We start from the raw sequence: 11,846 nt of genomic DNA on the forward strand, positions 1-11,846 counted from the left end.
AGAGACACTGCACAAATTGCCACTTCATTCACTACGTGATTAAGGTGGTCCCAAATTCATGTGGTTTAAATGAAACACTTTCCAAAGATGATTACTGGAACCAGGAAGAAAGTCCTATTGTTAGATACCTCCTGAAAAAAAATCTGGACTTAACATTAGAAGTGTGACATGCCTTTTTATTTGACAGTGTATTCTCCCTCTTAATTATTGGCTTATCTTTCTGTACACAAAAAACCTGTGTAAGAGTGGATACTCCTGTGAGGAGGAATGAACTACAAGTATGGGATTCCTTAAAGGAGTCCAGGCTCTAATTTTAAATTACTGAAGATAACATCAACTCTTCATACATTCTGCTGTCAGATTTTCTCTCCAGGTTAAAGCCCTCTGTTACTGTAAAATTACTGTTGGTTGCTCATTCTGTATAGTAATACCATTGCATCTTTTTGAAAGAGTAGTTCTAGGGGCTAGGGTTTACTGAACTGGAGTCAAATACTAGAAGTATTTGGCTGATGGGGGTAACTTGTTTTGTCTTCTTCACTGCCTCCTCAGAATGACTGCCTTTTGTGTGATGAAACTTCTGTGTCAAGCAACCAGAAACGAGCAGAGATACACAAAAAGATTCTGTGGTACTCTTCTTACACAAACACAACTGAAGAGGGTCTTCTCTCCATTCTGGATGGTGGTGTCTGACCCTACAAAGTCAACAGTATTTGGACTTACACAACCATTTTGTACAGCTAAAAAATCTCCCAAGGAGCCGAAAACGGCATTTGGAAGCGTTGGGCGAAGAATTCCTTATCGGATATTGCACGTCATCAACCAGGATGGAGAGAGCTTAGGAAATATGCACCGAGCTGAGGCACTCAAACTTATGGATCAACATGACCTGAAACTAGTTCTTCTGCGTGAGAATGAAGAACCTCCTGTATATAGACTAATGACTGGGCAGCAGATTCATGAAGAACAGCTGAAACGTGCAGAGAAGAAAAAATCAAGTTCAAAATCAGGTATGTGCATTATCGACACTGCAACACTGACCACTTTGGCAAATGCTGCATTAGAAGTGGTTTCAGCAGATGAAATCCTCTTACTTGCATTTGTGTAAATCCAAAGCAGTGTCACTGCGGTCCATGCTATTAAGGATTTGCAGTGGTGAAGATAACATTTTGGCTTAGACTAGTCTTCCATAGAGAAGCCTTCTGTTGCCTTCTCAGGATTTACTATCTTGGCACCTTCTATTTTTAAAAAAATATTTAAGTGACTATAACTGGACCCTGGTTCCATGAGCCTCACTGAATTCCTGTTCCTCTGAGGCATAAAGTGAAAGGCAGTTTTTACAAACTGAGCAACAGATAGATACACCTATATAATTGGAAAGTTTTGTCACCGGTAGTCACAAAACATTCTTTCCCAAGCTTGCTGTGAGGAAGACAAAGTCTGGAGCCCTTTCTTGTACAGAGGAAGAGAACAACTTTTATATTAAACGCTTCTCAGGTCTCAGTTGTTTTTAAGTCAGCCTGCTCCAGCAGTTTAAAAAACTGAGTTTGGCAAGTAAGTTTTAGAAAGGGTGTCTGACCTTATACCCTCTTCTCTTATCCTTGGGATGACAAAGGCATCAGCGGTGTGGGCAGAGTTCTGATTTTAGAGGCAAGCACTATTATGATAGTGACTTTTTCTGTTCAAGAAGCTACAAAAAGAATATTCACATGGTAACTACTTCAGAGAAATCTTTAAGGAGGAAGAGAGCACAAATCAAATGTAATTCAAGGCATCACACTTTCAGTTGAATATTGTGCTTCACCATTCAAGAAAATGGGTTTCAGATTAAGAGGGCTCTAACTTAAGAGCTTTTACACTCAACTGTACCATGTGTGGAATGTAGAGTTTGCACACTAGGTCTTTAAATCCAAATCCAGCACTTAGCTGTTTATTTGTTAGACCAGCATTGTGGGTGGTATGAACAAAACTGTAATTAAAATAAAAAATACTTAAATCCTTCTGATCCTGAAGAAACTTCTCTGTATGCTTCAAACATGCACTCAGCCTCCCAATTACAGCGGTGAGTGCGAGATATCAAGTAGCCACCTTCCAAGGTGGGAGTGGTGCCTGCTGAGACAATGAGATTTAGATGCTCTGTGTATGAGAAAGCAGCACAGGGCAGGGGAGTTAAGCAGACCAAACACCATAAGCTGTTGAAAGACAGCAAAGGTTTGTCAGATGTTAAGCCAATACAATTGTAGTTCTGTTTTAAACAGAGATGGTTCGGAAGGAGTTGTCCTTTTCTTCAGCTATTGCCAAGAACGACTTAGACACCAAGACTAAACACATAGCCCAGTGGATTGAAAAGAAATACCAAGTTAAAATTACCATCCGGCAAGCAAAAGACAGCAATACAGACATGGTAAGTGCACTTCTGAAAGCTGAACCAACCAGTTTCATTACATAACTGTACTTCTATTAATTTCCCCTATTCAGTACTGTTTTAATACATCATGTACTCCTAAAAATAAGTGAAGGTCTGCGTCCCATTAAAGGAATGGCTGTCCCACCTTCAGCTGCTTCTGTTCAAACACTGCAGTTCTAGGAAAGTAGTCCCATAGAGACATGTCAAACACCATGCTTTAAGAATGCAGTTACAATACTGGCTTTGACAGCAGAGTCTAAGCAGTTCCTACTCCTTTGCAGCCCCACCTTATTAACTGTGCTGGTGAAATTTCCTTGCCAATGCCTTAAGCCAGGTCACTCACTGAAAAGTTTAGTAGTAAGGTTTAAAAAAACTGCTGGTATTTCAGATGGATTATTTCACTAATCTAACTGTTGTTCTGAAGGTGCATTTGTGCAGTGGTGGCTAATGTTAGTTGCCCACTGCTGTGTGAAAAACTACTGGGATGGTGTTCCAAGACTGGCAAAGTAAACATCTATAAATAAGTTGGGGAGCTGGTGGCAACTTACTTACTAGTATAACTGCAGGGCCTTGAGACTTTTTTCCACTGTCATTTGCGCAAGTGGCTTTTTTTGTAAAGACTCCATGTAAGAATTTGTTTTCTTTTTTCCTTTTAATATGTGCAGTGAAGTAGGTTTCCCTGATGATCTTCTCTACTAAATTTCTGGAAGAAAATTGTGATACCGATTCATCCAAAGGAAGAAAAACTTCTCATAGAAGTTGAATTCACAGGGAAGGAGTAACATGAGGAAGAACTGGATATCCAGATTTATGTCCTTAAATTTAAAAGCTTGATTGTGAGCTTAAGAGTTCAGCTTGTTACATGAATCCACTGTATCAGTGAGTTCAACACTACCAGGTTCTGCTGACCTTAGAACAATACTGCCCCTTAAGAGGAAAGCCCTGTAATAATATGCCCAAATCTAGTGGAAGAGGATGATGGGGATGAGTCAGATGCAGTCCACTTTCATGTACATCTTCAAACAGCAAAAACAGGGTAAGTCAGGAATTCAGCCCAAGTGTTAGGAAATGGCTTAATTCCTCTGGTAACCTTCCTAAACCTGCTAATGAGTGAAGAACAGATTAGGAAAGGACAAGCTTTACTGCTCAAACCAGGACTAGCAAGTAGCTCATTTCAGCTAACTGCTAAACCACAAACAGGAAATCATGTAATTACAGACAGCCTGAAGTATTTTTCTACCTGTGTTTGTGCACTTAACCCTGGTTTTCTCCTTCTTCTTAGTTCATGCTTTTTGATCAGATTTTGGAGACCGTGTCTGAGAAAGCTACTTACCTTTCCAAGCCAAAAATTACTAGAGAAGGAGTGAGCACCTGTATTTTGAGACACATGTCTGACAAAGAGCTGAAAGCATACCAGAAGATGGAAAACCAGAAAAACAGTACAGAAAAGAAAGATGAAAATGAAGATCTGAAATCAAATGAGTTGCATCAGTGACTTTATAAAAAAGTATAAACAATCTCTTATTTAAAAACAAACACAACCCTATAAATATAATAAAATTATTGTTGAACTTTATATCGATTATTCCATGAAGACTGTCGTCTCAGTCCACCTTTACTGCAGAGTCAGAATTTCAACAGTTGGTATTTCACTTTCCATGGGCTTATCCATTGTCTTGCTTTGTGTCACAACAGCATCCGTCCCTGGCTGTGTTTTAGGAGGAATGTAGCCACTCAGATGAGAGGCTAAGCTCCTCTTAGGACGAGAACGCTTTGTCTGGCAGAAATAAATGCACAATTAGCAACTTGACATATCCATGGAACAAAGTCTATTACTGTGATGGGGAAAGAAGAAAATGCCAGCACTACATCATTTAAAGGAGCTTCGGAATTAAGAATCCCCCAGATTAAGTAGACAGCTGGCCTGCTTTCCTGCTTGAAGTCTTATTCTGAAACCTGTAATATTTATTCTCCTCTGAAGTGACAGGGTATGGTTGATAGTACTTTTTTCAAGAGTACAACTTACTTTCAAGTTCAGCTTTTTCTTTTCAGGATCATGTACAACTGCGTGCCTTGCTAGGCTCTGCTACAGTTATAAGGAACAGGAAAAAAAAGTTAGGTATATCATTTCAGATTATGTGATTCAGATTAGAACAGTGTGAAAATTACATACCTTCATTGCAAATGTTCTTCCACAGCCTGGATAATCGCAAGAGAACGGTTTTTGCTCCTCATGAAAAGAGAGGATATGGCTTTGAAGGTTAAATACAGTTGTGTAAGTTCTCCCACATCCTTCTTTTGGGCATCTGCAGAGCTCCCTCTCGGCAGCATGTACTTTTTGATGCTGCTTGAGGTAATCTTTCCTTTTAAAAGTTTTGTTACACTCACTGCAAATGATTGTTTCTGAGTGGGAGAGAGACAGGCAAAGTATAAATTAACAGCTTCTTACAGAAGCTCAGAATCAAACCTTAGTAGTCCTCTAAAACAATGCTAAAATCCACAAAAATTGCAAGGAGCTCAGACTGGAAGAGAATAATGCAGTATGAATTATCCAGATCCAAAATCCTACATTACTTTGTGATAAAGTTAATGAGAACTTGCACAAAGTTAGTACACTGAGCAGCATTCCATCAGTTAAAGGCCTAGCCAGAGCGACAACCGTTTTACTGATAAAGCATTAATATACAAGTTCATCTGGACACAATGACAAGTTGATGAAATTTCAGCATGAACTCTTCAAATTAGCAGTTTGTTTCCTGTTTGTATCAAAAGTTCAGTTCTGTTACATAATCATTTTGAGTTTACCTGCATGACTTTCTTTATTATGTTTCAGAAGCTCTGACCAAGTTTTTCCAGTATATGAGCAGTCTTCTTTCTTGCATGCATAGCCTGTTGGACAGGACAGATGTTTACAATCACAAAGGTTTTGGCAAACAGAGTCCAGCTTTTCAAGGGGGAATTCCTCTTCCAGCATTTGAAAATTAGAGGCCCGTATTCCTCCTCCCATACTGCAACCAACACAAATTAACACAAGAACATCCTGTCTTAAGAAAGGAACACAGTACAAATCACAGCTTCTTGCATACTCTACCTAGTCCCCTGGGTTTGTTGGGGTTTTTTCTAGCACTGGTAAGCAGGTTAGCTGTCAGTCATACTGAAAGAACAGACAGGAGTGTAGCAGCATTAGCTCAAACATACATGACCAGCTCCTGACAATTCCACTTAAATACCTTTCACATAGGTACATTAATAACTTCAAACAATGAAAGTCTACATGGTTTTGCCAAGGCTCCACAGAAAATCTGTTGCAGAACTGGCAATTGATCCTAACCTCTGGAAGCCTAGGCTAGTGTCTTTAACCATCAGCCCATCTCCAGAAGATGGATTATTAACAAGGAGGCACATTAGGAAAATAAATTACTGGAGGCATCCCAAGCTCTGTTTGGCCTGACACAAGTAATTGAACACTGCAACGCCTTGCAACTGTATCCCACCTGACTACTCAAAACAGGTATTCTTGTTTTGTCTGACTGGATCACTAGGCCCAGAACACTTTCATGTCTGTAGAACATCCCTGTGTATTCTCTGTACTGAAGAAGTCCTTTTTCCTTTGCTGAAACGTAACTGAAGCAAGAAGAAAAACTATTACCTTCATGTATCTTTTCGTGCCGCTTTAGGTGACTTGGGGTAGAAAAGCACTTTCCACATCCTTCATTATTACATCTAGGTATAAAATACACTGGTTTAATTTCTTTCACTGCATCCAAGTATTATTTGCTCTTTAAGTCAAGAACAATTAAAGTGGACAAAATAATACAAGTTTCACTTTGCCTAAAGATCTGTTTTGTGTGTCCTCCCTGCCTTGTAAAAGTAAATTTCATAATACGTTTGTAATAGAAGACTCTGATCCCCTTGAGAGTGAAATTATAGTACAGTTTCTGTATATACAGCAAGTTAAGCTTTCGCTAAAGAATCAAGCCTTATATCATCCCTACACAGTAGGCTCTTCAAAGATAAAAGAGAAATAGAAAGTGGAGAGTTTAAGTGGTTTGTACAGATCTAGCAGAGCACCAACAGTACTTCTGTGCCTGTCACACAGCCATACTAGTGAACGTCACTTAAGTGGAACGCTCCTGTTAAGTGTGTTCCACCTATAAGAAACACAAGACTAAACTTTGCTTTCATCAGATCTATACCGATGTGTCCTGTAAAGAATGAAATCATAGATTCACAGCTTCTCAGATTGGTGTCCAAGCCTTTCACCTTTTTTATGCTACTACTCACTTCATGTTAGCCACATCACTTCTTTTTATTGAAAAATAGAAGTAGCTGCATTTTTCATTACCCTGCAAGCTTTTATGCTTGTATTTCAGATTGTGAACTAGAAGCTGGGGGGGTCTTTTTGTTTATTTTTCCTGTGAACCTGTAATAAACCCATAGAAAACATCTGGAATGCTAAGTTTCAGAGCACCAAGAAACAAAAACCAGACTACTGAGCAAAGCACTTGCACAAGAAATGTACTTGCAGCCATGACTACAAATCCATTCCAGTTTTGGTTTTGCTGCTTTTGTAAATGCTACATTAATGAAAAGGTTGAGAAAAGTCTCCTATTTTCATCTACAGTGTTTATGGAATTGTTAAAAGTTCATTATTAAAAATATCCACCTACTTGAAGGGAGGGTCATTGGTGTGGTAACACTGATGAACTTTAAGTTGTTGATGCTTCCTGAAAGACTCATTACAGCCCTCGAAGTCGCACTATTTAGGAAATTAAGTTATCATTAGAAACCAAACAGTGCAGTCCACACGTGTTTGCTGAAATCCCAGTCGCAGTATTTGAACTCATGCAAATACTGCATAATAACAAGTTGAAGTATTTCACTAGATACATGAAAAGGAGCTTGTTTAGCCTCCACTTTGCAGTATCAAAGGTAATTACCACATATTGCCTTTTCCGATTCTGATGCTTGCGCTCAATGTGCTTCTTTAAGTTTGACTTGGTTCTGAATTTCTCATTGCAGCCATCAGCTGTGCACCTACAAATGAACTACATTATCATCACTCCCAAACAGTGATTTGTTTCGTAGGCAGATACAGAAATTGCTGAACAAGAAGAATACACAAAGAATAACTGAAACTCAACCCAAACATAAAAAATTGCCTTAACAACACAAAAAGACAGGCTAAGTTACAACCAAAAGCCACAGGAAGATGTATCAGAAGAGATACTTAATAAAGCATGCAGGAATTCCTAGCTCCTAATCCATGACGTGCAGCTGTTAAAAGCTTAGTAATAACTGTCCTTCCTTATTTTAATTCTGCATTCTAAGGAGAGATCTGCCCGTTCCTATTACGGATCGTGGCCAGACAGGAGGCTTTAGGCTGCTATTTCCCACAGCTCTCACCCTGTCCGTGCACTGTTATGGCACCCCCCATGGTAACAAACCTAGAAGTGCATAGCACCCACACATCAGTTTCAACTCCACTTCCGTAAGGACTAGCATAATCCGTTTTAAGATGTAAAAAGCGCGGCCTTACTCGAACGGCTTTTCCCCGGTGTGCATAAGAATGTGTCGAGCGCGGTGGAAGTCTCTGGTGAAGCCTTTACCGCAGCCATCGTAAGGGCAGACATACGGCCTCTGAGATGGGAGCGGGAGAGGAGGAGGGAGGGCGGGTCAGAAGCGGCACACCATTCCTACGGGACTCGGCTGCTTCCGGGAGGCTCCTTCAGCAGCGCACACCCACCCATGGGGCTTCGGGGACCCCAGGCGATGAACCGGGCTGCCCGGCCGCGACCCGCGCCCGCCCGCCGGACCCCAGTGCGGCGCCCTTTACCTCACCCGCGCTAACCCTTCCTTTCCCGGCTCACCTCGCCCGTGTGCCGGCAGAGGTGCGCGTCTAACTTCCAACCCTTGTTAAAGGAAGAGTCACAGCCCGGGAACGAGCAGATGAAGGGGCGGGCGTGGGGCGCGCTCCCGCTGCCCTCCGGGGCGCTCGCCGCGGTCCCCTCTGCGGCCATGCAGCACGGCACGCGAGGGCGCCCCGGACGCTGCGCTGCGGTGGCGCATGCGCCGCCGGTCGGTTGGGTTCGGAAGCCGTGGCCGTGGTGCGGCGGCGTGTCCTGGCGCTGTGCTGGGGCGGTTGGGGCCGCCTCGCGCGAGAGCTCGATCCGAGCAGCCTGGGGCCGGGGTGCCCTCTGTTACCTCATGTACCAGGCACAGCCCTCGCTGCTGCCCGCTGTGGGGTCCTCTCACACGCCGGAGGACAGTTGGTGGTGCAGGAGCCCAAAAGGGCCGACTCGGGGTCCTTCCACCCAACAGCCGTACAGGGGTTTGGGGGTGTACGGTCCTGCTGTCTCCCCGAGAAGCACTGGAAGTGCCAGGTTAGATCCTTGCCAGTTGTGAATGAGTCCCTCCTGTGCCAGGGAAGAGGATGGGTTTGCATCATGCTGGTTAGCCCCTGGTCCAGACTGGGGGAGTATCTGCTGTGCACCCTACCATCAGCACCCAAATTCGGGGCTTTGCAGCACAGTCCGTGTCTCAGCTGTCTGCGATAGTGTGGCAGAGGTGGCCTGTCACCCTGGCCTGTGGTCATGCTGTATCTTCAAGGTGCCTGAGGTCCTACTGTGAGGACTCACTGAGCTGAAGGGCCCTGATACCTTGTGCAGCACCTCTGTGGTACCTGACTTGCTGGGCTGGGGTCACATCATCTGCTCTGCTTTGTATTGTTTGAGTTGTCAGCTGAGCTTTATTTTAGGAGACATTTCCCCATCTGCTGTAATTCTTCCCACAGAGTGAGTGTGAGGGACGGGGAGAAAGCTGGAACAGGACTGTGACAAGGGAACCATCCCGAGGAGAAAATCTCCTATTCCTCCTCCATTTGCGTCCTGAGTGGTGGGAAAGCCTGAAGAGATGGCAGTGCTTGGAGCAGCCTAGGGAAACAGGGCAGGAAGGTTGGCAGGAATAAGGAGCATGAATCAAGTGTATGGGGAGTGGATGAGAGAAGGGACACACGAAGTGAGGTGGCAGGAGTGCTGAAGGATGTGACACAGTGCACTGCCTGGAGGGAAGCTGCTGGCAGAGTGAGGAGTTCCTGCTGGGCCAGAAGCAGATCCCTGTGGCCCTAGGGGAAGTCCCATCTTGCTCACCTGTAGCAGGAGTGAGGGGAGGGCTGAATCAGTGAGACCCTCACAAAGCAATGGCAATAAATCACCTTATTTTGGGGAGGGAAGTCAGTCTGAAAGGATATCCACTTTTAACCAAAAAGAAGAAAAAGTTGCTACATTTTTTTTGTCTCAGAATTGCAATAAAGAATACCTGAAATTTAAAAAATAAGCTTACAGTCTTCCTTGTTGAGACTTTGCCTGTGAAAACATGGTATTGCCTCAGGCCTCTCTAACACAGGTGAGGAAATAGCATGCAAGGGATAAAACTTTGGAAAATGTCACTGCTGGCTACACAGAGGGCAGATACTCGTCACGCAGGGCCAGCTCTATGTGATGCCAGTTAGAGATTACAGCAGGGTCCTCTGGGAATTTTAATCTTAGTTTGGAAATATATAAATAGAGGCTGACTCCAGGCCTAAGGGATTCTCACTGGGCTGTGCTGCTGATGTCTTCTCTGGTTAACTACAGAGGGAGAATTCTGATGAGTCCCCTAGTAGGACTGGAATGAGCAGTGGGTTCCCTTTCACATTTGATCTTACCATTTTCCAGTGTGGGAGGTGGAGGGTAAACCTAAGAAGCAAACACATGCAATGGAGAAGAGTTAAGTCTGAAGATGTACATTTCCAACACAAGGCCCTCACTACTACTGACAGATTTTAATAATCTGTAAGATGAAAGGGAGGAAAAACCCCAGAAAGCTGAGGTAGTTCATTCCCTCAAGAAAAAAAGCCCCACACAACTCCCTCACACACACACAAAACCCCACAGGGTAGTAAATCCCTCAGACTCTGATTAAAACTATTCATTTAAGCTGGCAGGATCTACCCAGAATTAAATATCAATCCAGCAAAGACTGTACATAGTGCCATGAATACTCATTTCCTTCTGAAGAATTGCTGAGTGAATGGGCCATGTATCTTTTTTGACCAAAAGCTGTTTCGTTCTGCCATCCCATTATTCTGCTCTAAAGCAAAGTCATATTTACATTGCCTGCAAGAAAAGTAGTTTCTTTATATGCAGCACCTTATTGAAGTCCCCAGATCTTATGTTTATGAACATTACACAGACATTGAAGACACATGTCTTAAAAAGAAATTAAAGGCTTTCTTCTTTAGAGTCAGTGGAGAAATGGTGTCGAGTAGCTCAATAAAGCTGGCAATAGTTTTCAGTAAACTTCCTGCAGCTTGTGGAGGAGTTCCTCGGTTATGTGCAGTGAACTATCACACAGAAAGTAAGATGGAAGTGGAGTAACACAAAGAAGCAATTCTAGTATTTCTTATAAAGATGAAACTTGGAGCTTCTTTTAGTAGAAATGGGTGGTGTTGCTGGAAACTTGTGCTGGTATGGTACATAATAACTCCAGCTATTACTTGATTGTGAAAGCAGTAGTGTAATTTTCCACTTCCAGGTAAGACAATTCATCTTTCTAGGAAGAGACCTTTCTTTGTATACCAGCAGTGTATTAGATCCTCTCTCACTAAGAAAGCAAACATTTAGCTGGAAATGACTTCTTTCCTTCTTGTCAATAGATACCTCGAAGCACAAAACCAAGAAAGGGTTTTTTTTTTGGTAGTTGTTCATCTTTGCACAGAAAAGGGAATAGACTGTTGTCTGTTTGCCTGTTTCCAAGACTGTAGGGAAGCTGCAGTAGCAATATTTGAAAAGATAAAAAACAATGTACCATAGTCAAATGTTTTGACCTTGACAGTGTATTGATGTTTGCAGCTGGTGATGCTAATGTGAATTCAAGGCGTGATTTTGCCTGGAAGTCCATGGGAAATCAGAACAAGTATTTCATTCCAGATATTTGTTCAGCCCACATACAGCATACTGTAGGAAATGGTGTTGCAGGTAATGTGTTATTTGGCTATAAAAGCTATCCAGGGTTTCAGGATTGCATTTGATACTCTATTTTGGTAATGTTGAATGTTTAGGCATGTACCCACAGGAAGATTATTTTAATTGTTTTCCTTTGAAAGGATGTCAAGATACTATCCACATATTGGGATTCCTGGAAGACATTTATCCTGGAAGACACTTAGTGTGGATGCCTTCTTGGAACTGCTGTGTCTTTCAAGGCTGACAAACAGGTGCATCTCCTCAGTTTTATGCCAATGCATTATTTTAAAGGTAGCTTACACAAAATGTAATTGTTCTCAAATCTTTTAGACTTGACTGAACGCATCTTGTGTTTCCTTGAATTAGAGGACAAATACTGTATGGTAAGTAGTCAGTAAAGCTCACACTTAAGGAGCCTGGTACTGGGAAATTCTCTA

The 11,846-nt window shown here is 42.5% G+C and overlaps 2 protein-coding genes across 3 annotated transcripts; one reads left to right on the forward strand and one right to left on the reverse strand.

The window, feature by feature from the left end:
- The first annotated feature begins 507 nt into the window (after nucleotides 1–507).
- MTIF3 (mitochondrial translational initiation factor 3) lies at nucleotides 508–3,980 on the forward strand. The gene is made up of 3 exons (XM_057399565.1): nucleotides 508–1,007; nucleotides 2,256–2,401; nucleotides 3,687–3,980. Exons 1-3 carry the CDS (start codon nucleotides 551–553, stop codon nucleotides 3,897–3,899), a joined length of 816 nt encoding a protein of 271 aa, XP_057255548.1. The 5' UTR covers nucleotides 508–550; the 3' UTR covers nucleotides 3,900–3,980.
- On the reverse strand, nucleotides 3,884–8,440 carry GTF3A (general transcription factor IIIA). Of its 2 annotated transcripts, none has more exons than XM_057399564.1 (9): nucleotides 8,275–8,440; nucleotides 7,944–8,044; nucleotides 7,345–7,441; nucleotides 7,075–7,163; nucleotides 6,054–6,127; nucleotides 5,210–5,293; nucleotides 4,578–4,807; nucleotides 4,431–4,487; nucleotides 3,884–4,181 (listed from the first exon to the last, which is right to left on the reverse strand). In XM_057399564.1, the coding sequence occupies exons 1-9, from the start codon at nucleotides 8,422–8,424 to the stop codon at nucleotides 4,020–4,022; spliced, it is 1,044 nt and encodes a 347-aa protein (XP_057255547.1). In that variant the 5' UTR covers nucleotides 8,425–8,440; the 3' UTR covers nucleotides 3,884–4,019. The 2 variants fall into 2 exon arrangements, with proteins under 2 accessions (XP_057255547.1, XP_057255546.1); XM_057399563.1 differs by having other exon boundaries at nucleotides 4,431–4,490.
- Nucleotides 8,441–11,846: the final 3,406 nt, after the last annotated feature.

The sequence above is a fragment of the Pezoporus wallicus genome, unplaced genomic scaffold, assembly GCF_028554395.1.
Source record: "Pezoporus wallicus isolate ANWC-B61680 ecotype Strahan unplaced genomic scaffold, APGP_CSIRO_Pwel_v1 scaffold_6446, whole genome shotgun sequence".
NCBI classification, from domain to species: domain Eukaryota; kingdom Metazoa; phylum Chordata; class Aves; order Psittaciformes; family Psittacidae; genus Pezoporus; species Pezoporus wallicus.